This window comes from Erythrolamprus reginae, chromosome 1 (assembly GCF_031021105.1).
Source record: "Erythrolamprus reginae isolate rEryReg1 chromosome 1, rEryReg1.hap1, whole genome shotgun sequence".
Classification (NCBI taxonomy): Eukaryota; Metazoa; Chordata; class Lepidosauria; order Squamata; family Dipsadidae; genus Erythrolamprus; species Erythrolamprus reginae.
Window position 1 is genome coordinate 319,747,134 of NC_091950.1, and position 27,346 is coordinate 319,774,479.

The 27,346-nt window shown below is 39.5% G+C and overlaps 1 protein-coding gene across 9 annotated transcripts in view; it reads left to right on the forward strand.

Moving 5' to 3' along the window:
• Window positions 1–226: 226 nt before the first annotated feature.
• Window positions 227–27,346, forward strand: part of STXBP5 (syntaxin binding protein 5) — a 134,015-nt gene continuing 106,895 nt past the window's right edge. For all 9 annotated transcript variants that reach the window (XM_070733681.1, XM_070733682.1, XM_070733684.1 and 6 more), the window contains exons 1-2: window positions 227–409; window positions 1,650–1,747. In XM_070733681.1, the coding sequence (XP_070589782.1) occupies window positions 254–409; window positions 1,650–1,747 (254 nt within the window). In that variant the 5' untranslated portion in view covers window positions 227–253. The remainder of the gene's footprint in view (window positions 410–1,649; window positions 1,748–27,346) is intronic.

Here is a 27,346-nt window from a genome sequence, read left to right on the forward strand (position 1 = left end):
GGGATGATAATGGTTGGATGAAGAAGGCAAAGCGGGAGGGGGCGAAAAAAGCCGAGGCTTCGAGGCGTCCTTCCCTTTGCTTCCCCCTCCCTTTGCAGCGGGACCCTTCGCCCTGCCCGCCTGCTCCTTCCCTTTCTCCGCTCGTCTGGATGAGGTGTGTGGCCGGGCGGGAGTAGGAGCCACGGCAAGAGGGGGGTGGAGAGGGGGAGGAGGAGGGGGAGGAAGAAGAAAAGGGTGCGCCGCCGGAGAGACCATGAGGAAATTTAACATCAGAAAGGTGTTGGACGGCCTGGCGGGCTCGTCGTCGTCGTCCTCTTCAGCAGCAGCCTCCTCGCAGCAGCAGCAGGCTGCGACCCGGGAGAACGACATCCAGGAGACCCTCCAGTCCGAGCACTTCCAGCTCTGCAAGGTGAATGCTGCAGCCGGTTGGGAAGAAATGGTGGGGGGGGGGGGGGGGAGCAGATGATGATGATGTAGCCATGATGGGTTCTGCAGACTCTGAACTCCCGGTGCTTTTAAAGCTGTCAGTTTAATGTGTTGTGTTTTTGGTGTGTGTGTGTGTGTGTTTTAATTGTGGGTGGGGGAAGAAGAGCAAACCGCGAGGATGACGTTATGAGGGACCCTCGGCTTTTTATTGACGAGCATCCCCCCCCCCCCTGAATGGCTATTTATTGCTTGAATTTTAAGCCGCAGATAATGGACATGTATGAAATGCTTGAAGGGAAGCCTCTAAAATGTGTTGAACACAATTAAAATGCCACTCTGATGCGATCAGAGGACAGAGTACTAAATGCTCTGCATTGCCAGCAAACCCGGGGATTTTAACTGTTCAGTAAAAGATGTTATCTAAATATAGAGGGAAGAATTCTTCATTTGGGGGATGGGGGAAGAAGTAATAATAGGAAGGGATATTTCTTTTCCAATGGGATGCTGTAAATGCAGTTGGAGTCTAAATTCCAAAACGGTGATGCAGCAGATTAATTCACCAGCTGTGCCAAATTGAAACACAAAACGAAGTGGATGTTCCTCTCCACCTTTAGACACCTGTGGCCTAAGCTGCTGTAGATCAGCTTGTGGATTGAATACTTTATCTAAACAATAGGTTAGGATGGATCCTTAAGATAAAAAACATTTTTCCCACTGGCTTTGCCTGTACTGTTTGCTCATTACCCCACACACAGTGAGTTTAAGTACACCTCTAGTTGTTTAAAAAAAAAAGATGAGCATTGGTGGCCATTATAATGCATTAAATTCAGAAGTGCCTAGGTGTTTTTTTTAAAAAACCATTTTGTGTCATTTAAGGCTTTCAGACAAATTATCTCCAAAGAGCTATCTTAATAATTAGTGAACACTTAATTTACAGGAAAGACTGCATCATCAAATTTCTCAATCTCTTGTTTAATTTTTGCAAGAGTTTCTAAAAATAGTAAAGTGAGCAGTGAATTATAAACTTATCTATAGGTATTTGAGCAAAGACTTCATTTTGTTTTCTGTATATTCAGTAAGATTCAAATACAGTACATTCTAATCTATTTTCCTCCAAGTTAAAATATTTTGTACAGTAAATTAAGCTATTTATTCCTAAAATACTGGATTTTTCCCCCTTTGGTTGCCTGAATCACCATTGCTTCACTACCTTGACTTGACAGACTGTACGCCATGGTTTCCCCTATCAACCTTCAGCCTTGGCTTTTGATCCTGTTCAGAAGATACTTGCCATTGGAACACAAACTGGCGCTTTAAGGCTGTATCCTTTTGTCATGTTTTAAAAAGAAAATACTTAAGAAGGCTGTCCTTATGTTCTATTTAGTCCTGGAGCTACTGTGACAAAGCTGTTATTCTGCAACCCAGGTATGCATTTAAATAGGGGAGGCAAAAAAGTTGTTCCTTTGTACTTACTTCTGTATGTGTAATCTAAATCTTCCAGTATTGGAAGTATAAGACATCCTAGGAAAACATGCTGGTTATTGTTGTGGATAGCTTTTCTGGAATATTAAACAGAATAATTATTTTCCATGTTGTAAACCATAAACGGGAATTAGGGGGAGGTGTTTTTTTTTTTGGGGGGGGGGTTGTCTTGTAACCTTGTATCTTAAAATGTGAATCAGAAATGTACCACTGGATTCTGTTATATAAAATATTTTGATAGGTAAAATGTTTTTGTTGTTTAATGGTAAATGAAGTAGTTTGTGTGTAGCTTTCAAATTTAAAATATGATAGAGTTTAAGATTTCATAACTCAATTAGAGAACCAAAACTGAGCCAATACTGTATATGGCTTTGCTGGTAGCACTGATAACATTAAAGGTTTCTTAATAGATAAGGAATGGAAGTGTATTAAGGGATAACAATATATTCTCCTTTGGAAAAACTTTTGAGATACAAAGGAATTGTTGGCTTATGTAGATGATCTAGGTACATAGTTAATAAGTGATTATGCTTCTTTAGTAGAAGTTTAAGGTAAACAAAAGCAATTCATTTGTGGATGGACTAGAGAAACAGTAACTGCTTCTTTATTCTTGCTGAGAAAATTATGTGGACCTATCTATGAAGTTACTAAGAGACGTTACCTTTTAATGACTTAACCTGCTATAGCAACATCTTAAATTACAAAAATTATTGCAATGTTAATTTGTTAAAATTTGTTAAAATTTTAATTAATTTTAAAAAATTAAAAAAACTAAAATATAGGATGAAAGCATTGTGTTTTTACCAATTACAAACTACAAAAAATACTTCCAATGAAGTGTTAATATAAATATAATTTAAAAGAAAGGTTGAATGCAATCTGTACCTTCAATACTTAATCCATGTTTCTCTGTTTACAAACAAACATTTTGTCTGCTTTATATATGGCAAGTTCTTCTCAACTCTGGTAGTTTCTGGCTTTGCTTAAGAGAGAGGAATATGTGCTGCTAATTTGCAGGATGTATAAAGTTCATTAGAAAAATACTGAGCATTTGGGATTGGTTTCCATATGTAATTGACCTGCCTTCATTGAGGGTAGGATAGTATGTGGAGGCTTATGTTCCATGTGGAGTAAAATAAGCAGTGTAGCCCCTTGGTGATTCCTTTATTGACACTGCTAATGCATTAGAAACAAGTGAAGTAGGAGTAAAATTGTGAGCCAGTATAAATCATTTATTGAAGAAATTATAGCAAAATAACCAGTTCGGTAAGAGCTGAATTATTGCATCCTGGGTCACAATATTATATTAAAAGTCTTATTTATTTTATTTTATTTATTTATTAGATTTGTATGCCGCCCTCTCCGGAGACTAGGAGCGGCTTTAGTTTTCAAATATGGAGACAGTGGATAAAGCTAAACATAAAGACAAGAAACAATTATTAATATCAACGGGTATAAGCAGTTGTAATGGTTGTGTCTATGCTACTCATAGAGTGTTGGCAAGCAAGAATTGAAATTATAAAATGGCTAGACTAATGGTAGAAAAATAGTTTTTAATCCTGGGGTAAATAACTTTGTGTGCTTTTCAAATCTTTCTATACAATAAATAGTACAGTTGAGATTATTAGTTTGGTTTTCTACTATTTAACATGTTTTCTAGCCCCTTAGATGCACCAATTTGCAGAATTGAAGTGCGATAATAAGTTATATGGCTTGTAATTTGTGAAATATTGTTAAGTCAGGGGGGGAAAACTGAATTTGGAATGATGTTGGTTTTTCTTACTTCCAAGGCATGGAGATAGAAACATAGAAGATAATAGGTTGTTGAAATCTGGAAATAGGGCTTTGACCTGGTCAATCATACATAGAAACTAAAGGAGACTACTGCCCTATATTTCAAATTCCTGGAGTGTGTACTTATGGAGACCGGTAATATATAAACGGGCAATTTCTGGAAAGGTTTGCTACATAAACACAGCTTGCTTCATTCACTATAGAAATCACAGTGAAAATTCTAAATTTTATAAACTGCTGAAAGCCTTTTTTTTAAAAAAATATTTAGTAAAATGTTTAGTGACATCTACTTTATCCTGTTCTTTGCATAAATGTGTATCCATTCTTCTTAAACAAAATTTTAGTTTTATCAACTTTCATCAGAGTAGTCAACCTCAACTCTAGTTTAAAGAAACTATATATAGCATTATATTAATAGGGGCTTATATTGTTGCTTCCTTGTTCCTTAAGCAACTGCTTCTCTGCTAGACAAAGAAATTTCTAATATGTCTCTTTTAAGGATCTTGGAATTAATTGAATTAATAAACTATATCCAACAATGTAGATAGAGATAGTCCTTTAATTATAATCACAATTAAACCCCAAATTTATGTTGCTGAAGAAGACAGTTGTTTAGTGAGTTTTGTCCCATTTTACAACCTTTCTTGCTACAGTTGTTAAATTAATCTCTGCAGTTGTTAATTTAGTAACGAACCCAAGTGCTTTTTCAAAAGGCAACTGGACTTTGTTTTTTCCTTGATGAAGCTGTTTCGCTTCTCATCAAAGAAGATTCATTAGTTCTAACTGGATGGTAGGGGGTGGGGATGAAAGGATTTGTTCTGAGGTTGTTAAATGAATCTGGCTTCTCTATTGACTTTGCTTGTCAGAATGTCGCAAAAGATGATCACATGGTCTGGGACAATGTGACCATCATAAATACATGCCAGTTGCCAAGTGTCTACATTGGTTATAAATGTGAAGAAAGTAATGTCACTTTTTCAGTGTTGTTGTAACTTTGAATGGTTATTAAATGAATTATTTTATGTTGAGGATTATCTGTACAGTATTGCCTCTTTATCTAAAGTAAATTCAAAATTCAAGTGACAATATAGCTAAATGTATAATGTATAATTTTCTTATTTAATTTTTTTGTAAAATCTGCAAAGCTTTTCAATAATGAGACAACTGATTTTGTTGATTTTAATACATTGGCATTTAATACATTGCTGAATTGCCACTGGCATCCATATTAATTGTATGCATTTTACTAACGCTTCTATTTGTTTTAAATTTGTTTGGTAGCATCTATTGCGACCAAGACATTTTATTAAGAGATACATGCTGTTATGAACTTAGTGTCCTTCATTAGATGTTAAAGAGTGGATACCTTCTCAAAGTACAGAAATCGGGCAACTTCAACTGCCCCGCCATTCCAAACATTGGAACCATCATAGGTTAAATAGATCCTGCAAATCTAGCTATTCTGCTGCCTCTAATTCAATAAGCTTAGTTCACATGCTTTTTAGCAAAATTTATTAGTTGAAAATAGCTAATCATTTCTTCTGATTTTTGGAAACCATGGACTAGCTGCCAATCAGCTCACTCTACTGTGTCTGTTTTAGTATGGTTTATTATTATAGCATATTTTCAAAATATTTCTGTTCTATAGCTATTCACTTGTAAGCATGGATCGATAACAATGTCCCTCCTGTCAAAAATAGTATCCTATTAAGTCCCCTATAATTTGCATCCTGGTAACTTCTTGGGTTTCCCTTCTCTGAACAGTTGATCAATTTGAATCAGTTGACTTAGAGATTAGCAAGTAATGCCACAGGAATGTTTCAGATTGGATTTGCAAAAGTTTAACCTTAATAAATCTAAAGTCTTGCATGATTGCAAAAACCCATAAGCTATTTTAAATTTCTGGTGACCCATAGCATTGAACTACCATGTTTCCCCAAAAATAAGATCCTGAAATATTTTTTTTGAACCCTAAAATAAGTGCTTAGCCTTATTGCCATGCACTCAAAAGCCCGATTGGGCTTATTTTCAGGGAATGTATTATTTGGGGGAAAACAGGGTATATCTCACAGTAGAATCTCATTTTAGAGAGCCAGTTTGGTGTAGTTCTTAAGGCATCGGGCTAGAAATGGAAAGACTGTGAGTTCTAGTCCTGCCGTTAGGCAAGAACCAGCTAAGTGAACTCACTTTTTTTCAGCCATAGGAAGAAGGCAGTGGCAAACCACTTATTTTTTAAAAAAAAAATTGCCAGAGAAAACTGCAGGAAAGTAGTCCAGGCAGTCTGAGAATTGGACCTGATTGAACAACAACAAAAAACTATTTTATGTCACATTCATCCAGAATTCAGATTATGTTTAAGATTAATTCTTAAATGTATTGAAGGATTTGTTTTTTTTATTAGCACTTCAAATTTTGCAAGTTGTAGAAAAATAAAATTATGATGCAATTATTGAGTTAAAGAACTAACAAAACTCATAAAATACACAAGGCATATTTTTGATAGTTATCTATTATGAGCAGAAAACAATATATTTGGGGAACTCAGTCTTATAAATTAGATAATACCAAACACTGTTAGTTCAGCATGTGACTAAATTATTAGGGGATTTCTTTATTTTAAATTTCATTGTATATTTTTCAAAAAGAAATTTCAGTCATAAAAAGAGAAGCAAATTTGTAATTGAGGCAAATTGCATCAGTAGTGCTAATTGCTTGTTACACAAAGATCTGTATCATTCTAGAAAGTTGTCTATTTTTAATTCATCTCCAACGTTTATATATAATTTAAATTTTGACGTTTATTAATTCTAAAATCCATCCACTCTTTTACAGAATCTTGGCTTTAAATTTCTGGCTAAACACTTCAGGTTTTGCATTTACAGTTCACAGTTCATCTACTTAACTCCTGTTATAGCATTACTTGCATAAATTCTCTAATAGACTATATAGTTGTTAGGAATTTTTTTTTTTTTTAAAGAAACTTAAATATTTTATTGGCAGTTTTCAGCATACTAAGTTTTATGAATATGCCAGGACTTCTATTGCCTTGTGGCAGTTTCAGTTCTGTTTTTCAACTGAAGTTTGATTGCTTCATCCATAGAACTTTCAATAGTGATCTAGTGAACTTCTAGCAATGCTGCTTATAAAGACTAGATTGTATCCCAAGATCTAAGATCAAATTTTGTTCTTGTTGGTTGACAGTTATTGAGCAAAGAATCTTTTTTTTTCATGATTGACCAAATTTTCTTAATGATAGCAGGATAAATAAAATTACATAATGAAAGTAGTAGTTTTGCCTTATCTGGTGAGATTTAATAGAAAAGATTATATTGTTTGACTCCAGAATAGATATTTCAAATATTGATATAAAAATAAACCCCAAGAGTTTTACTTCAGGATTGTAACAGTAAATACTGGGCTGGTCAGTTTGTGATGTTAATAGAAAATTAAAAGTTAATAGTCAGACAGACAAAGGCAGCTTAGACTTATTTGAAATGTTAATGCTCTTTTTAAACTAACTTTAATACATGCCAAATAGAGATCATGTGGGTTTATGGTCATGATGCATATATATATTATTAAGGTGTGCTTTATAGTTCAGTCAGCTAACACAATGTTTGTGTGTGCATGATTAACTGTACTTCTCATACAAGCTGATTCTGCTGAGGTTATATAAATATAAAGGTTACTAATACAGTGCCCACTTGTTCGTTTATGTTTTGGGTATATGTACTCAGTATAGGCAATTTTTAGGAGCGTTAAGCTGGCACTGGCCTGCTTTGGTATGTGTGTATATATGATATGGATGTTCCTTTGCATTGTTAGCGCTCTTTACGCAAATAAAAAGCATCAGTAGGTCTTTTATTACATTTTCCCCAAATGGCAAATAAAAACATTGAAGAACAACAGGATAGCTTTTCCTGGGCTTGGGCCCTGGCAGGTAGACTGGAAAAAAGCATGTCCCATCTGTTGCTTGATCTTGCTAAGGAAGCAAGATGTCAATGCCTGCAATAACAACACCAACAAAAACTGAAGCAGATTTTTTTAAAATCAAAACTTTACAGGGAAAATGTGTTGAAATAGTGTTAGTTGTGCACTGTCTTCAAGAGATTGTTGAAAAGAATCTGTGGCGTGTTTGTGGGCACTAAAGAGATTTTCCAGCGGGTGGGTGTAGAGGTATGCTGTTTGATTCTTCAGTAACATGTTCTTTGCAACTTGGTTGAAAGTATCACTCAGGATGGTTTTGACATATAGCAAGAAAATATTATATCTCATATATCATATCATATATCATATAATGAGCCGGGTGGCGCAGCAGGTAGAGTGCTGTACTGCAGGCCACTGAAGCTGACTGTAGATCTGTAGGTCAGCAGTTCAAATCTCATCACCGGCTAAAGGTTGACTCAGCCTTCCATCCTTCCGAGGTGGGTAAAAGGAGGACCCAGATGGCGGGGGCAATATGCTGGCTCTGTTAAAAAGTGCTATTGCTAACATGTTGTAAGATGCCCTGAGTCTAAGGAGAAGGGCGTCATAAAAATCAAATAAATAAATAAAATAAATATCTGGTTCACGTTGCTTCTAATGGTCATAATATTCTAAATCTTTCAACTTGTAAAAGTGGAATAAAAAATACTCATACCATTTTGAATTTTACTGAATAAGAATACAATGTTTTAAATGAGGTATTTTTTTCTTAGCTCAAGCTAAAATAAACTTTCCTTCATGTACACCATTAGGGTACATTATAAAGGACTGAAATTGAGTATTCCACTAATGATGTACTTAGTGGCCTTCCATATAATGCTTTATGAAATAATTTGATTGTTCAAACAACATAATTTTTGCGTAGTCTTCAGTTATATGAAGACTGTATTTGCAGGCCATATTGTTCAAGGTTAATAGGGTAACCTGCTAGAATGGATGCTTATTAATATAATTTAAAATATGAAACTTTTTTTAATCCTCTTTGGTAATAGCATTAGCAATAGTAATAGCATTTAGACTTATATACCTCTTTACAGTGCTTTACAGCCCTCTCTAAGCAGTTTGCAGAGAGTAAGCATATTGTCCCCAACCATCTGGGTCCTCATTTTACCATCCTTGGAAGGATGGAAGGCCTTGAGCCTACTGAGATTCGATCCGCCAAACTGCTGGCAGCTGGTGATCAGCAGAAGTAGCTTGCAGCATTAACCACTGCGCCACCAAGGATCTTATGCTACCTACGATTAAAAAATTGACTACGTTCATATTCTGTACTAAACCATTACAATTTTGTCAAATGTATAAATAAGACCAGTGTGGCTTACTCAACAAATAATGGTTAAAAAGTTAAGGCAAAGCATGCTGTGTGATTTCAGAAGCTTAAGTCACTGTCACTGTAAATTCTATAATTGTAATAACTTTTTGAACTTTAGTATTTGCTTCTTCATAGAAATTAATTGAAGATTTCATTAACACATTTTTATTGGAGTTAAGCATCTATAATTATTATTATTGGTGAGCTGCGAGAGCAATCATGGGCTTCCCTAGGTATGCCCATGTTACACCAACACTCCACGGTCTGCATTGGTTGCCAATCAGTTTCCAGTCACAGTTCAAAGTGTTGGTTATGACCTATAAAGCCCTTCATGGCACCGGACCAGAATATCTGCGAGACCGCCTTCTGCTGCACGAATCCCAACGGCCGGTTAGGTTCCACAGAGTTTGCCTTCTCTGGGTCCTGTCGACTAAACAATATCGGCTGGCGGGACCCAGGGTAAGAGCCTTCTCTGTGGCTGCCCCAACCCTTTGAAACCAGCTTCCCCCCAGAGATTAGGATTGCCCCCACCCTCCTTGCCTTTCTTAAACTCCTTAAAACCCACCTCTGCCGTCAGGCATGGGGGAACTGAGACATCTCCCTTTGCCTATGTAGTTTTATGCATGGTATGTTTGTATATATGATTTTTAAATAATGGGTTTTTTAGACTTTTAATGTTAGATTTGTTATTTTAGACTTTTAATATTAGATTTGTCACTGTATATTGTTTTATCACTGTTGTGAGCCGTCCCGAGTCTGCGGAGAGGGGCGGCATACAAATCTAATAAATAACAACAATAATAATAATAATAATAATAATAATAATAATAATAATAATAATATAGTCAGACAGATTCTTAAACTGGATTTGGCATTTTTATCCACCTATCGGGTCCTTCCCTAAGGACCTGGAATAGGCAGATGTTGTCTGATTGTGTTTAAGGTATCCTCGCAGGATGTAAGTGATTTCAAGCAATGTTGCATTTTGTAATTGATTTGTGGTGATTTTGACAATACCAGTGGTGTTCACATGGTGCTCCAGATGCTCAGATTACACCCAAGGTGCCTATTACTGTTGATACTGTCTTTGCTTTCTTTTGCCACATACATTCTATTTGCAGATCTTTATACTTTGTTACTTTCTACAGTTCTTTAACTTCTCCAGGTAATGTCACATCCATTACCCTGATTTTTTTTTTGTATTTTTTTTGTCAACAGTTGTTAAATCTAGTTGTTAAATCTAGGGTGTGGCAGGTAGTTGTCTGTCCAAATTCTAAAGTCCCAGAGTATTTTAGCCTCTTCATTTTCTATCACTTCGTCTATTTTTTGCTTTCACCGATCCTTCTTGCAAACAAATGGTGTTTCTTGCACACATTTCAGTGTCCCATTGTTGGTAGTTTGTCATTTTTTGTAATCAGTTTGTGCCATTTTCTTGCAATGGTTAAATAGGTGGTGCACTCTTTCTTCAGTTTCTCTGCAGAAGCAGCATTTGTGTCATTTGCTGACTTCTCAATCATGGCTTTGTATGCATTTTTTCTTAAACGTGGGCTTGTGCAGCCAGAATTACTAGCCTGCCTGTCTCTTATTTCAACTTTCCTGCTCTCAGCCATTGCCAGGTATTGTTGTTATCTGCTTTGTCTGCTAATTTTAAAGTACTGACCATGTAATATTTTGCCCTGCCTTGTATCTCTTTTCTAATCTTCATTTGGTCTGTATTGTAGCCATATTATAGGCCAATTTGGTCCTTACAGTACTCACTAAGCCTTCATGGTATCCTTGCTTCAGTGCATCTTCTTCACAGTCCTTCAGATATTCTTCCAATGTCCATTTTCTTTCTTCAACTGTCTAGTGCACTTACAGCATCCCATGTCCACCTATTTTTGGTGATGAGTAGAATCTGACAACTTTACTGTGCGGATATATTGGTATATTGTCATTCTTTTTCTGATCTTCTAGTGGTTTTTTTACCACTTTTTGAGTCCAGTCCACTTTTTCAACTATTTATCTAATTATTGAATTGCCCTGGTATTAACTGTCCTGATAGTATTTCCGTAACATTCACTACATTCACTATTAAATGAAATGCTAATAATTATTTCATCACTATTAACAACATTTTCAAATTACTTCCAGAAATTTGATAGTGTACCTTTGGCATCCCATTAGGATTGTGAGAGATAATTTGTTCAAACAGAAAAATGTGACATGGAATTCATATGAGCATGCACTTACGACCTGTGGGAAACACCTTAAACAAATGAATCTTTTCCTATAATTCTTATTGACTATGAAGGCCACCCATGAAAACTCCAGTAAAGCTGCAGCTACTTTAAAGCATTTCTGAGGTGATACAGGAACATCCTTTAAATCACATATTGCCCTTCAAATCCAGACCCATGTGCACCTGTATTTTTCTATTTCTTTAGACTTGGTTTCTTTATCAAAAGTCCTTCTTGAAGCTCCAGAAACCTAAGAACACTTTCTATTAAAATGGAAATAAACATTTTGGCTTTGGCAGATCTTTTGATTAAAAACTTCTATATTTTCTATAATTTGGAGTTTTGTGATTTTTAGATTGATTCCTCCAAAGTCTTATTTACCCTTTGGTCACAATCCTTTCCGTCTTAGCAACTTTTACTGCACATTGCTGCCCTCTGAATATTCACTGCTGTGAGAAGAAAATAATGTCATGCAAATTTCTGGAAGTTCATCCAGGCATATATAAACATTGAGTTCCCAGTATGAGTCAGGACGTTCAGAAGATGTAAAAATATAGCTTTGTGCTGTATGGGTCAAACAAATGCCAAATTCTCCTACAATGGGTTCCAGCTAGGGGGACTTCTTGGCTTCACTCCACCAACTGCTGTGGGCACCAGCTGTCACTAGGCTCTTCTGAGAATCTAATCAGCTGCCATATTCTGCTGGAGGAAGGGAATTCTACTTCTTTTCTTAATAATTGGAGGACATGACATACTATTATGATTCTAGCAAATTCTTCCTTTTATTTTGAGGAATTTAGCTACAGAATATTTTAGCTGAATAATTTGATTCTTGTGCTTTCTTTGTTGCTGTGATTTAACAGAAAAATATACTTCAGAGTGACCGGAGATATGCACATAGCATCTATCTTAAAGAAGCTAGCTAGGTTTGTTTAACTGCCTTGTTAAACTGCAGCATGATTCTAGGAAAAGGCATTTTTGAACTTAAAACACTGCACAGTCTTACTGGACATACAGTAGGAACTTATTTTTTTGTTTCCTTATCTTATAAATAATTTCCATATGAGATAGGCCTGTAATTTTTTCTTGCCTTACTTTCTATGTTGATTGTTTATTGTGGAATCTCCTATCTTATATTCTCAATTTGCAAGAAAAGATTCATCAGTGATCATCCAGTTTTATTTTTCTTGGATTTTTCAAATATTGTTTCTCTTGACTGATTTGTCTACTCCATTGTAACTCAGGGGGGTAGCTCACTGCAGTGCAGCAGTGAGTGCAGTTAAATATGCACATGTCATACCTCTGATACATGAGATCCATTGATTGCCAATTTGCTTTGGGTCTAATTCAAGGTGCTGATTATAACTTTTAAAGTTCTACATAGCATGGACTGAGATATTTGAGGGACTAACTCTTCCCAATTATATCCAAATTTCCACTGGACAGGGAGTGTCATCAGGCAGGGAAGAATGTCTTTTATGCCATACTCCCCACTCTGTGGAATATCATCTGCCAAGGTGAGACTGGACCAACCCTGTTGGCCTATCAGAAGGTCTTTAAAACATGGTTTTGCCAACTAGTTTGAAGGTTCCATTAGAATAGTTTTCTGAATGCGGCATGACAGTTAATGGAATGCATTTTGTTGCCATTTTCATTATTATTTTTTCTTCTAGTTTTTAATTTTAATTCAGATTGGTTCTTTTGATTTTTTTTTAAATATAGTAGTCAGTTTCAAAAGAAATAATAAAAAAGTGCCCCACCTACTGTATGCTAGCTGATACATTTTTATGTCAGAGTTATTACCTGTAAGAAATAATTTATTAGTTTGAATGGAATACTGAGGGTTATATGTATAAAGTCTGTGAATAATAGGAGAGTCTGTTACAAACTTTATGGATTACATTTACTAGCTTTAGAAGCTATCTCTCTTATATGTCCACATTTTCTTTTCTTTTTTGACTTCTGATTCTCTTTCACAGCAGATAATAAGTATATATTTACATTAATCTTTTACTCTAAGCTTACAACATAAATTTCATTTTCATTTTTATTACTATTTACCATTTTTTGTAAACATCAAATCATATGTTTAAGTTTAAGTTTAATTGGATTTGTATGCCACCCCTCTCCGAGGACTCGGGGAGGCTCACAGCATATATAGAAGACATAACAATACAATAGATCCAATTAATACAATTAAAATCTTTAAAAATTCTAAAACACTTTAAAAACATTCATTAACATTCATGTAATTTAATTATTTCATCAATCGGTCCATTACCCTGGGGGGGGGGGGACTTTTGATCCTCTCAGAGAGGGTCCACAACTTGGGCGTCCTACTTGATCCACACCTGACATTGGATCATCATCTTTCAGCTGTGGTGAGGGGGGCATTTGTCCAGATTCGCCTGGTGCACCAGTTCGCTTGGTCTCTACTCACAGTCACTCATGCCCTTATCGCCTCGAGGTTCGACTACTGCAGAACTAAGACCCCATTCAATTTAAAGCCAGACAGCATTCAGAGGCTGACATTCATTCAATAGATAGAGCAATCATAATCAGGCTAGGTGACAGGTGTGCTCATAGGATGGATTTGACATCAAGACTGTGCGGCACTTGGAAAGTCCGTGCCACACGGACGTTTGTTGTCACGTGAGCAACTGTGGCTGCACAGCTTAGAAGGAACAGTGGTACCACCCAAATCTCAAATCATGCCTTTCTACTTCCAATAACCTATTTGTCAGTATCACCAAATCTTTCATCCAAACTAGATAACTTGCAAAATATAATTTTTAATCAGTTAGACCAGTGGTTCTCAACCTTTCTAAGGCCACGACCCCTTAATACAGTTCCTCGTGTTGTGGTGACCCCCAACCATAAGTCTAGCGCCAATTCTCCCAACAGAGCTTTGAGCTGATTGGCAGAAAGTAACGCCTAATTGGTCGATTGTAAAAATATGTTCCAAGATGCCAGAATAGAAGCTTTAGTTCCTAATACCAGGAGAAATTTGTCTTTTCCCAGGGTCATTTGACCCCCAAGGGGGTCCTGACCCCAAGGTTGAGAACCACTGAGTTAGACCTAAGTCTCTTCTTTATCGTCTTATAATACCTTGTATGTAACATTGAATTTTTTAAAAAAATATATAGTATTCCAGAAATTTTTTGTCTCCAACACTAGCTTTTAAAATACATTTTTTGTAATTATACAATTCTGTATATTCAGTTCATATTCACTTTGAGGTATGTCTTTTTAAATTCAGGTGTATTTTTAATAGTGTCTAGTTTATTCCTCCTCAGGTTTGTTTAATCAAACCTGAGATATCAAAAGTTATCTTCACAAATGATGACTCTGGAGAGTTTAGTCTTTAAATGTAATTTCCAGGTTTCTAAATTGGATTTGCATATTGTTGCCCACTGATGAGATTTTTGTACCTAGCCTTTCCACCTACTACCTTCAAATAGAGGAGTGTGCATATTGTTTCAGTACGAGTGCTAGTTCCAAACAAGGTTTTCTTTGCCACCTTTTCTAAGGAAGAGGCCTCTTGTGGAAGCATGTGACATCAGAAATAGCTTTAGGCTACAACTAAGTAGGCATTGACCCAGGGCACCAAAACTTAGGGGGTGTCAGTACTCCTTCTCAATTGTTCTAAAATTGCAAATCATTGCATTGGCAGGAGTTGGCACCATCAGCCAATATGACTTAAAGGTACATATATTCTTGAGCCAGACTTCCTGGCATGTTTTGCCAAACAGTAGCTAAATCATCAGGGCTTGCACTGCAGTTTCCTAGTCAAAAAGCTGGCAATGTAAGAGTGATTGCCTATTGCTTTAACGAATTTGCAAAGTACAAGATCAGTAAAAAAAAAAAGAAGAAGGGGGAGGGCAGGGTCTTGGAAACCTGAATTTTGACTAAATCGTTAAGATAAACACCAACCCCACCAATTTGTATACATACTTAATAATTTGTCTAATTTGCTAAATGTGACTCTGTAATTATAATAATGCAATGCAGCATCAAGTATATTAAAGGAACCACTTATTGTATTTTTCGGAGTGTAAGATGCAGGGAAAAAAGGTCTCTGCCTCCCAGCAATTTGCCAAACAGAAAACAGCACTGATGATATACACTGTTTGCTGTGTATTTCTGTGCATGTGTGCCTGACCCATAGAAATAGCAAAGAATATTAATGCCAGATTTTTTTTTTAATGTAATCATACTATCTCCTCCCAATTATTTAAATAGATCTATTCCAAACATGACTTAAGTCAGGATTTAACTCAGCTGCTTTATCTTAATATTAAACAAGACACTGTTACATTTCAGTCTATACTTTTACAGAGCTGTTAAAATTGATGTGGCTTTCTTGAAGTATACATTCTTCTCTGATTTTTAAGAGAAGATACAATAGCATTGGGCCTCTTCTGATCAAGCATTTATTTTGAAAAGCAACTTCATTTCCTCAAGTTGTCTAGAACAGTGATTTTCAACCTTTTTTGAGCCGCGGCACACTTTTTACATTTACAAAATCCTGGGGCACACCACCAACCAAAATGACACAAATCTAATAAATAAATAAATACATACATACATACATACATACATACATACATACATACATACATACATACATACATAAATAACCCCCTCATATATATAATCCCATGTAACATCCCCTTATAAATACAGTCAATCATCAATCATCCCTCCTGAAATTTATACCGCTGTCTCATTTCTGAGTACTTCTCCTGTCTTTCCCCCTTTTCTCTCTCATGTTTCTCATTTCTCTCTCTTCCTCCCTTTTTCCCTCATTCCTTCTCCCTTTCACTTATCCTCTTTTTCCATCCCTGTCTCTCTCCCCCCCCTTATGTGTGTGTATGTATACACACTCCAACCATTTCCAAAACCAGGTGAGGGCTGGGGTTTAATTCTCTTTTATTCTTTTCAAAAACAGGTGAGGGCTGGGGTTTTTTTCTTATTATTTGGGTGCTTTTTACCATATGCTTCAAGAATCACCTCTCTCTCTCTCTTGTTTCTCTCTCCTCTCATTCTCTGCCTCAATCATTTTCTCATTTCTCCTCCCCTTTTTGTTCTCATTTCTCTCTCTCTCTCTCTCTCCTTTCCTCTTCCTGTCTCTCTTGCTATCTTTTTTTCTCTCTCTCTCTTGCTTTCTTTCAGTATCTCTTGCTATCTCTTTTTCTCTCTTGCTTTTCTTCTCTCGTGCTTTTTCTTGTTCTTTCTCTCTCTCTGTTGCTCTCTCATTCTCTTATTTTCTCTCTCTCTCTCTTTTCTTTCTCTCTCTCTTAGTCTCTCTCTCTCTTGTTCTCTCTTATTTTCTTTCTCTCTCTTTCATGCTTTCTCTCTCTTGTTCTTTATCACTCTCTCTCTCTCTCTCTGTTGCTCTCTCTCGTTCTCTCTCTTCCTTTCTTCTCTGTGGAGGCCAGCGAAGGTTTCCCTTAGTTTGAATGTTCCGAGCAAGCAGCCCCTTTACTGACAGCCCGGGACAGGACTGTGAGAGGGGTGGGCGTTCCCACAGCGCTTGGAGCGGCTAGCGGCCGGATCGCCAGCGCCGCTGCAGCCACCGCTGTGGAAGAAGCCGCACCCCAAAAAAGCTTGAGAGAAGGAAGGATCGGGCTGGCGGGGACAGCCACAAGTGGAAGCCTCAGCCCTGGAGCCCCCTCGCGCCCATGGCTTCTCGTCGATGTCTCTGCCTGCCCGATCCGCTGGAGTGCTAATAGCAGCAGCGGGCAGGAGCCCCCCCCGCTATTCCCGCCGCCGCCACCGCTATTAGCACTCCCGCGGATCGGGCAGGCAGAGGCATCGATGAGAAGCCATGGGTGCGAGGGGGCTCCAGGGCTGAGGCTTCCACTTGCAGCCCCCCCCCTATTCCCGCCGCCGCCGCTATTAGCACTCCCGATGCCATTGCCACCGTGGGGAGGCAGGGGCAGCCGCGGCTCCCTTTACTCCTACTGCCGCACCTCCCTGCCCCTGCCTCCCCACGGTGCCTCCGGCCAAATGCGCCTTTGGCTTCTCCGCCCTGCCCCATTGCCCGCCCACTCTCCTCCGCCGCCGCCTCCTGCCTTGGGGCGAGGAGTCCGGGACTGTGTGGCTTTGCGCCATGAAGAGAAAACGGCAGCAGGGAAAAGTCGGCCGTTTTCTCTTCATGGCGCAAAGCCACACAGTCCCGGACTCCCGGCCAAACGCGCCCCTGGCTTCTCCCCCCTGCCCCATTGCCCGCCCGATCCGCCCACTCTCCTCCGCCGCCTCTCGCCGCGGCACACCTGATGGTGTGTCGCGGCACACCAGTGTGCCGCGGCACACCGGTTGGGAAACGCTGGTCTAGAACAATAATAAAGCAGTCTTTAATTAATAATTTGAACATTCTACAGACATTTATAGTTATTGACTTACCTCTTTGCATCCAGTTTCAACAGTCTAATTAGCAAAAACTCTCTCAACAATTTGCCTCTTTGCAGCATTAGTTTCACTTTCAGTTCTACCACATGGCTGCAGCCTTAATCAATTGAGGGTTGGGAAGCTGATAATCAGTTTCTTGGCTTAACAGGCTCCGTTCTATTTGCTTGAAGGAGATACATTGCTGAGAGGCAAAGACTAAAGGGTGGGGGTGACTGAGTGGAGCTACATTTGGTATATAAGATGCATCCAAGTTTTCACACTCTTTTTGCGGTGCCTCTTATACTCAAAAATATGGTAAATGTAATCTCTAATTTGATTGCAGAAAATACTACTTCTGCAATAGAGTAGTAAATGTATGGAACACTTTAACTAATCCTGTTGTTAGTTGCTCTAACCCCCATACCTTTTACCTTAAACTGTCTACCGTGGACCATACATGTTTCTTAAGAGGTCCCTAAGGGGGCAAGCATAAGCGCACCACAATGCCTACCGTCCCTGTCCTACTGTACACATTTGTCTGTATTCATTTCATGCATTTATGTGCTTATGTCTATTTTCAGTTCTTTAGTTGGTCCGTCTTGTTGGCTAGTTTAATCTCTCTAGTAGTCAATAAGTCTTTGTTGATATACTAGGGACAGTGCATTTTCTTCAGATTCTTCCAGTGTTGATGCCATCAACATTGCTATTTGGATGAAGGACATGATTCATTGTCATTATTTTTCTTCCTAGCCTGCCTTCCTGGTCTTGCTATCCAGGGATTTACTTCTGCTTGTGCTCTATTCCAGTTGTTTATCTAATGACTGGAAATGCTCCAGTGTTAATTTCCTTGATGTATTTCCTCTACTGAATTTGGACTTTAAGATCTTCACTCTCATGATATATTCATTTTTAATGATGTTGTTGACTTCAGTGTGCTTGATGTTGTCTGCTTAAAGGATGCCCAGGTAGTGTTATTTGCTACTTCGTTATTTCCAGTGTTTCCATATCTTCTTTTTTTCTAGGTCATATTTCTTGATCAGGTATTGTTCCATCTTGTTTTTCAGTTTCTTGCATCTGTTCTATCTTGCTTGCATCTGATCATAGCATGCTCATCTTATTTTCCAGCCTCATCTTCCAATTTAATAATGTATTGTTTTTTCTTCTTTTTTGATTTTGCATCCCTGTTATTCAGCTGTGCTGTACATTATTTGGTTTATTTCTTGCAATTATTTGCTGCTTATATTTTATATTACAGTACTGGCATCTTTTAACAGCTGTGCTAGATAGATGTTTCTTTGGAACAAGCTTCAGTGCAGTATCATGTTGGGCCCGAGAAACCAAGAACAATATATGGAGTTTTTTCTAAATACTTTTCTAAGACTGTAGAATTTGACGGTAGAATTTGTAGATGGCCTATCATGCCCTTCTGCTTGACTATTACAATTTAATTTTCCTGTTGATTCACAAATGTGCATAACTTCTACCCTCCATATTTGGCAGTGTGCCATCTCGAACCGGAAGTTGCCCAGCTCCTGTTGACTTGCCCCTACGGATTAGTTTAAAAGCTACTCTGAAACCTTTTTAATATTAATCGCCCCACTGCGCTCCCCCCTGTCTAAGCAGTAACCCACCCCTGTATGTCACACTGGTCTTGACAGCAGTTGGTAGATAGAATGTATGTTTCCAAGTCAGCGTGGAGCACTTCCTTCCATTATATCAAATGATTTCTAATGTAAATTAGCTGAAATTTTTCTCTTTTTCAGTTTCTGAGCGGCGTAAATTTTCGCTGTAAAAATTTCTAATTTTGTGTCTTTCTCTTTACCTCCATCTTTTCCCCCTTTGCCTCACTAGTCCATTTCTTTATTCCACACACATAACCTGGACAATTCTCTATTAGAGGGCTCTTAGTGCTACAATAAAAACCATTGTTTGTTTTGTTACCTACAGTACTGCTTTCCTGAAATTGATTTTTATGGCAATAAAAATAAATGCATTTTCAAAAATCCCATTATATTAAGTATGCAGCTGGATAATTATTACTGCTTTTGTGTAATTTTAAGTGGAGATGTATGTAGGGATAAGTGAGAAGGTCCAGTTCTGGGGGTACAAAGTCAATTTTGGAAGCAAATCAAAATTCTTCTGCACTCTCTTGCATTCAGATTACATAGGTTGGACGTAAATAATTTGTTGTTCTCCTAAAAACAAGGTTATTGATTAATAATTAAGAAGAGGCAATAAATCTGGTTTTGGAAAGAAGTAAATACAATGATACCTTGTGTTACAAACTTAATTGGTTCCAGGAGGAGGTTGTCACCTTCTGAAACAGTTTGGCAAAAGTTCAGGTTCGGGAGAATGCCGAGAAGCACCGCCGCCTGTCTGTCACCTTCCGAAACAGCCAGCGGGCTTCTTGGCATTCTCCTGAATGTTGAACCCGAACCTTTGCCGAACCTCCACGTTCAGCGTTCAGGAGAATGCTGAGAAGCAGCGGCGCCCAGCTGTCACCTTCGCAGAAGAGCCGTGGAGCTGTTTGCCGGTCGGGAAGCTTAAACGGAGGTGGGGAATCCCAATAGGGAATTCCAGGGGCGGAGCTTTGACGTCACGAAGACGTCCTTCCTAGAGTCCACGTTTCGGCCGTCCAGGAAGGACATCTCCGTGACGTCAAAGCTCCACCCCTGGAATTCCCTATTGGGATTCCCCACCTCCGTTTGAGCCTCCCGACCGGCCGACAGCTCCACAGCTCTTCTGCGAAGGTGACAGCCGGGCAGCGCCGCTTCTCGGCATTCTCCTGAACCCAAACGCCAAACCTAAACTTTTGCTGAACTTCCAGGTTCGGCGTTCGCAGCGGCGGGGTCATAAGGCAAAAAAAGTTCATAAGAAGAGGCAAAAAAATTCCGAACCCCGGGTTCGTATCTCGAAAAGTTCGTATGACGAGGGGTTTGTATCACGAGGTATTACTGTATCTTCAAACTTTATTTCTGGGAAGTTCTTTTTTATTTTCTGCTTCATTCATCATAATAGAGAATACTAGGTAAGCTTTAAGCAGATCTGTTCAATTTCAGGTTTGTAGAGTGCCTTCACATTGTAGAATCTTTAATTATTTTAGGGGTTTTCTGCTTTCAAAGGTTTTTGTGTGCTAACCTAAAATATTATGGATGAAAATTTTATCTTTTTCTGTCCCTCTTGTGCTACCTTATTACTTACATCTCTTCTTTTGCATAAAAAGTTTGTAAGGAAGAGAGAAGACTGAGTAGCTGCAGTATTTTTTAATAGGAAACACTGTGTGGAAGCCTCATGTATAAGTTCAAAATAATAAAGTGGCTAAATGACTAAGTCAAAAATAGACTTTATGTGATTTGTTGCTGTAGCTTTCATTAAAATACTACTAACCTCCAAAACTGCTGAGCCATTAAACTAAGGTTCACAGGTAAACATTACATAGAATGCATAAGTATGTGTGAGTGGAGAGGGATGGGTATTAGCAATCCTTGGTCCACTCTTCTGCGTTTCTACAAACCAATTAAAATAAATAGTTAATTTTTTACAAAACAATATATGTTGTTTACAAAACAATACCCATTAACAAGAGGCAAATATGAAGGTTCTGACTAATTAACCCAACCAATTCAGCACTCTAAGACTTGCAGCCTTCTCTAAGAACCATTTTATTGAGTACATCATATTGGCATGAATGAAAACAAAACCGGTTCTGACTATTTCCAGCGTTTTCAGTATAATTAAATAATAGATAACTAACTCCCTCATTGTCACAGGTCACATTGTCCAGTTAGGTGTTCTGTCGTCTCCTTGGTAACCTCTTCCAGTCTCTGGCCAGCACCTGTTGGGATGACCTTGGTTCCCACAGGATAGTAAGTTGTTTTGTCTGGTCCATTACAATCTTCTCCCCACTCCCATACTGTGTGACAAACTGAGAAACAGAAAGATGGCTGCGACAAGCCTCATCTGTTTCAAAGTTGACAGCAAATGAATTTCAACATTACTTGTACCTTATAGCTTACAAAAGTAAAGTTTGATTTATTATCCTTCCTTCCTTTGACATTTTTTAAGCTGAATACTCTATCATACCTATAATTCCCAGATCTATGTTCAACTAAAAGGGGGCCTGTGGGTTTTTTGCTCATTGATTTGACTTCTTTGCAAGTATGGTCCTTGAAACTTGGGAGCATATTTTCTAGAGTAAGAGTTTTCAATCCTTTTCAGCTCTTTGAACCAGTAAGTTAATAAAAAAACAATTTCTGGAACCTCTGGTCAATTGGCAGCTTTGTGCCAAACCCTAGAGTTTTGTGGAACAAATACCCAAATACCCTTAAAATACCCAGTTCTTGAAAATATGGCTACATATGGATAATGTAGAAAATGATAATATATTGTAATTTGAGCAAACAAATGACGAATGTACGAATCATGTACTAGACCTATTTGTTAAGTTGACTTCAATTTCAAATATATTCCAGTAGATACATATTTTTAACACAGAAACATTTACTTCTCAAAGCACTCTAAAAACTCCTAAACTTATGGTAGGGGATGCCTTTTGAAATATTATTTAGAAACTAAGAAAGTCAAATTATTTTTCAAATGTATGATTGATTTAAAAATGATAATGATGGGCAAAAATAGGCATATTAAACGATGACAAATATCCAATTTACTCTGAATATTAAAGCTAGAGAAAACTTAGTTGTTTTATAACAGGTACACTCTCCAGTCCTGATTGCTAAAATAAATCCTTCATAATTAAAAAAAATAGCTGGAAATCCAATAATCAGATAATGTTTTCCCATTTTGAAAGCAGTGTTATAAAGTTTATCAATTTTGAAAGATGATGCAGAACAGAAAGAAACAACAACTCTTAAATGTTGACATGTCTTTCCTTTCGGCTTTTATTATCAGTAGCGCCCCCACTCTCCGCACATACACACACAAAATATAAGAAATTGGCTTACTATATAAAAGCTTTGTTGATACTTTATGCTTTTTACTGTAGATCACACACAATTCCTTCTGTTGATGTCGGCCCCATCAGGTAGATCAGACTAAGAATCAACTTTTTTCCAAAGGAAAGCTGAGATTGCTATACTGAAAATAGCTATACAGTAATAACAAAATCTTGAAAGTCTGATTATGCTACGCATTCCCGCCTTTCTATATCCATGTGAACTAGAGAAGTGTCTATCTGAGCTGCTTCTCCATATTTTCTTCTTATGTCCATAAGTTATGTTTCTCTTGTTACATTAGTAACTTAATATTTTGAACAATGAATATGATACAGGATTTAATTCAACTTTGGAAATGTTATGGGTTATAATTCTGTTGATGGGTTTATTTTACATTGGAAATTTGGGTTTTTCTTAATATATTACATCAAAACAAGTTTGAGTTTTTAAAAATTTGGTAGAAACTTTTACTAATTGTTTATAAATCTTATATTGGCCTCTTTTATTAATAATTATTCCAGTAACAATTAAAATTATATGCAGCATTAATCTAAAGTTGTTTTAAAAATATTGTTTAGTTTTAACATTTAAGAATGTTTTTGTTCTTAACATTTAAAACTTTTTTGTCCTGTACAGTGATACCTCAAGATACGAACCCCTCGTCTTACGAACAACTCGAGATACGAACCCGGGGTTCAGAAAAAAATTGCCTCTTCTTACGAACTTTTTTCATGTTACGAACGCCAAACCCGAACTTCCGGGTTGGCTTCGGGGAGACGGCTGGGAAGCCGCCCGGCTGTTTTAAAAGGTGACAGCCGGGCTGAGGGGCTTCCCAGCAACCTCCCGAACCCCGAACTTTTGCCAAACTTCCAGGTTCAGGGTTCTGGAGGTTGCTGGGAAGCCCCCCAGCCCGGCTGTCACCTTTTAAAACAGCCGCACATGGCTCCCCAGCAGTCTCCGAAAGCGGTTTGCTCTCCATGTGTCCTCAACCTTTCACGGAGGGTTTTCCACCTCTCCTCTTCCCAGTTTGCTCTCCATGTGTCCTCAACCTTTCACGGAGGGTTTTCCACTTCTCCTCTTCCCAGTTTGCTCTCCATGTGTCCTCAACCTTTCACTGAGGGTTTTCCACCTCTCCTCTTCCCAGTTTGCTCTCCATGTGTCCCCAACCTTTCACGGAGGGTTTTCCACCTCTCCTCTTCCCAGTTTGCTCTCCATGTGTCCTCAACCTTTCACGGAGGGTTTTCCACTTCTCCTCTTCCCAGTTTGCTCTCCATGTGTCCTCAACCTTTCACTGAGGGTTTTCCACCTCTCCTCTTCCCAGTTTGCTCTCCATGTGTCCCCAACCTTTCACGGAGGGTTTTCCACCTCTCCTCTTCCCAGTTTGCTCTCCATGTGTCCTCAACCTTTCACGGAGGGTTTTCCACCTCTCCTCTTCCCAGTTTGCTCTCCATGTGTCCTCAACCTTTCACTGGGGGTTTTCCACCTCTCCTCTTCCCAGTTTGCTCTCCATGTGTCCTCAACCTTTCACAGAGGGTTTTCCACCTCTCCTCTTCCCAGTTTGCTCTCCATGTGTCCTCAACCTTTCACGGAGGGGTTTCCACCTCTCCTCTTCCCAGTTTGCTCTCCATGTGTCCTCAACCTTTCACGGAGGGTTTTCCACCTCTCCTCTTCCCAGTTTGCTCTCCATGTGTCCTCAACCTTTCACGGAGGGTTTTCCACCTCTCCTCTTCCCAGTTTGCTCTCCATGTGTCCCCAACCTTTCACGGAGGGTTTTTCACCTCCTCTTCCCAGTTTGCTCTCCATGTGTCCTCAACCTTTCAAGGAGGCTCTTCTCTTCACCGTTTCTTCTCTATTTGTCCTCCAGCTTTCACGGAGAATGGGGAAGAGGAAAGCTAAGAAACCCTCCACAAAAGTTGGATGACACATAGAGAGCAAATAGGCAGGAGGACACCTTAGAAACCCTCTGTGAAAACTGGAGGACATATAAAGAGCAAATGGGGAAGAGGAAAGCTTCCTTCACTTCCTTCGCTGCTCTGGCTTGATGGCGGGCTGGGTTAAAGCAGCCTGTTGTATCCTGAAATGGCTACCTTGTAACGCTGTAAATAGTTTGTTCCTCTTTTCCAGCGCTGTCTGAGCCCAAGCAGGAAGTCGCTCCTGATTGGCTCAGACGCGGCCGGCTCTAGCTTTGGCGGGAACCGCAAAAGTATAAAAGAAGCGGTTTCTCCCGGCAGAGCCAGTCGGTACTCGCTGAATTGTCACTTTACCTTGCTGAGCTGTCACTTGTTCTCTGAGCTGAATAAAAGTACCGATTGCTCAAAACCCTGTCTCTGGGTCTACTTCACTGGCGACGAACGAACGGAAGAAACTTCGCGTGCAACATGGACAAAATCCAGATCGGCCAGGCTCCAGAACTCTTCGATTCCGAGAAAATGACATGGGACGAGTACATGGCCACCTTCGAGATATTCCTCGAGGCGGCGGGAATGCAGGACGCCAGAGCCGATCGCAGACGGGCTATTTTTCTCAACTACTGCGGCGCAGAGATCCGTAGACTTGCCCAAACTCTCACCGAACCAGAACAAGCAAGAGCCACAGCGTGGGACGTCCTTCAACAGAAACTAGCGAGCCATTTCAAACCAACCAGACCAGCCATGGTTTACCGGCATCAATTTCACATGATGGCTCAGAGAGAAACCGAGTCGATCAGCCAATTCACAACGCGGCTTCGAACGGTACTTGCTCAATGCAAGTTTCAAGACCCGGAAGCTCGCCTCACCGACGCCTTGGTTTTCGGCATGAAGAGCAACACAGTGAGAAATAAACTCCTCACCGAAGAAGAGCCGACTCTACAAACCGTGATTAAATTAGCGCAAACCGCGGAAGCAGCCGACGCAGCGGCAAGAGAATTAAAAGAGCACGGAAGGCGAGAAATCATTGCCAAAATCGACGCCGAGTCTCCCAGCGCCATGGGAACAGACGACCGCAGCCAGCCAACTAGCAACGGGGACAACTGCCTCCTCCTGCAAGACCAGCCGAGACACCCTAGAGCTACTCACCCAGCCCCCTGCGCGGGCTGCCGGGGAAATCACCAGCGCCATCGATGCCCTTTCCGAGACGCTACTTGCCACCGTTGCAACCGGAGAGGCCACATCGCCATCGCATGCAGGGCAACGGCACCAGAAGAAACTTTTGCCACACAACAATACCAGCGACCTCAAAACCACCCCCCCCAATCGCGAGAAAGGAGACCGTTCCGCAACTCGGGTCAAAGGAATTACTCCACCGCTAACCGAGACTACAATAGAGGTAACTCTCAATTTTCCGTGAATAACACGGCAACCAAAAAGGGGGCTAAAATTGTTATCTCATTGTTACTAAATAACCAGCCTTGCTCAATGGAGCTGGATACGGGCTCGAGATATACCATCATGCCCTGGGAAAAATTTAAGCTATATATGCCTAATGTGTCTAAGGCTGACCTAATTCAAACCTCTTTGGTGATCAGAGACTTCCAAGGGGGGGTAATCTCGGTCCTGGGAACAGCAAATGTACCTATTGCATTTAAGAATGTTAGATGTACCCTTCCCATGCTTATTGTGACGGGGGCCAAACACTCCCTGCTAGGTCTAGCGTGGATGGAACCGTTGGGGATCGAAATTTCGGGTGTGTGTAATGTAAACTGTGATATTATGCCTAACTTTGTGAAAGAGTTCCCTGAAGTGTTCAGCCCCACCTTAGGATTGTATAAGGGACCCCCTATATCTTTCTCTATTGACCCCAAGGTCCCACCGGTTAGACTGAAACCTCGCAGGGTTCCCCTTCCGCTTCTCCCCAAGCTAGACATACAGCTGGACAAACTCATTAGTCAAGGTATCTTGGTCCCTGTGGAACAGGGGCCATGGGAAACTCCCATAGTGACACCCCTGAAGCCAGATGGCTCCTTAAGAGTTTGCGCTGATTACAAATCAACCCTGAATAAGGCACTCCAACACCACCCCTACCCCATTCCGGTTGTGCAACAACTCTTACACTCCCTGGGGGAGGGGAAAAGGTTCGCAAAGATCGACCTGGCGCAGGCTTACCAGCAACTTCCGGTCGATGAACAAACAGCAAACGCTCAAACGATTGTAACGCACAGGGGGGCTTTCAAATGCACGAGGTTACAGTTTGGGGTAAGCATAGCCCCAGGAATATTCCAGAGCATCATGGAACGCCTATTGTCAGGGGTAAATGGGGCAATTCCATATTTTGATGACATCTTAATTGCAGGGGAAAACCAGGAACAAGTGAACAAAAGAATAAGGGAAGTACTTAAGAGGCTACAGGACAAAGGGTTACGAATCAAGCCGGATAAATGTGTCTGGGGAACTGACAGTATTGAATTCCTTGGGTATAAGATAGATAAAGAAGGTATCCACCCCACAACAGAGAAGCTGAGAGCAATTAGAGAAGCCCCAGAGCCACAAGATAAGAGTGAGTTGCAGGCATTTTTGGGCCTCCTTAATTTTTATTCCGTTTTTTTAAAGCAGAAGGCAACAGTAGCAGAGCCTCTCCATCGTTTACTCCAGAAGGAAGCCCGCTGGACATGGGGGAAAACTGAACGTGAAGCTTTTTGGCAAATAAAAAATTTATTAACGTCTAAAAGTGTAGTAGTCCAATATAGTGCTTCACTACCCATTAGGCTCACGTGCGACGCTTCGCCGTACGGCATAGGAGGAGTTTTAGCTCACGTTCTACCCAATAAGACAGAGGCCCCAATAGCATTTTTTTCAAGAATCATG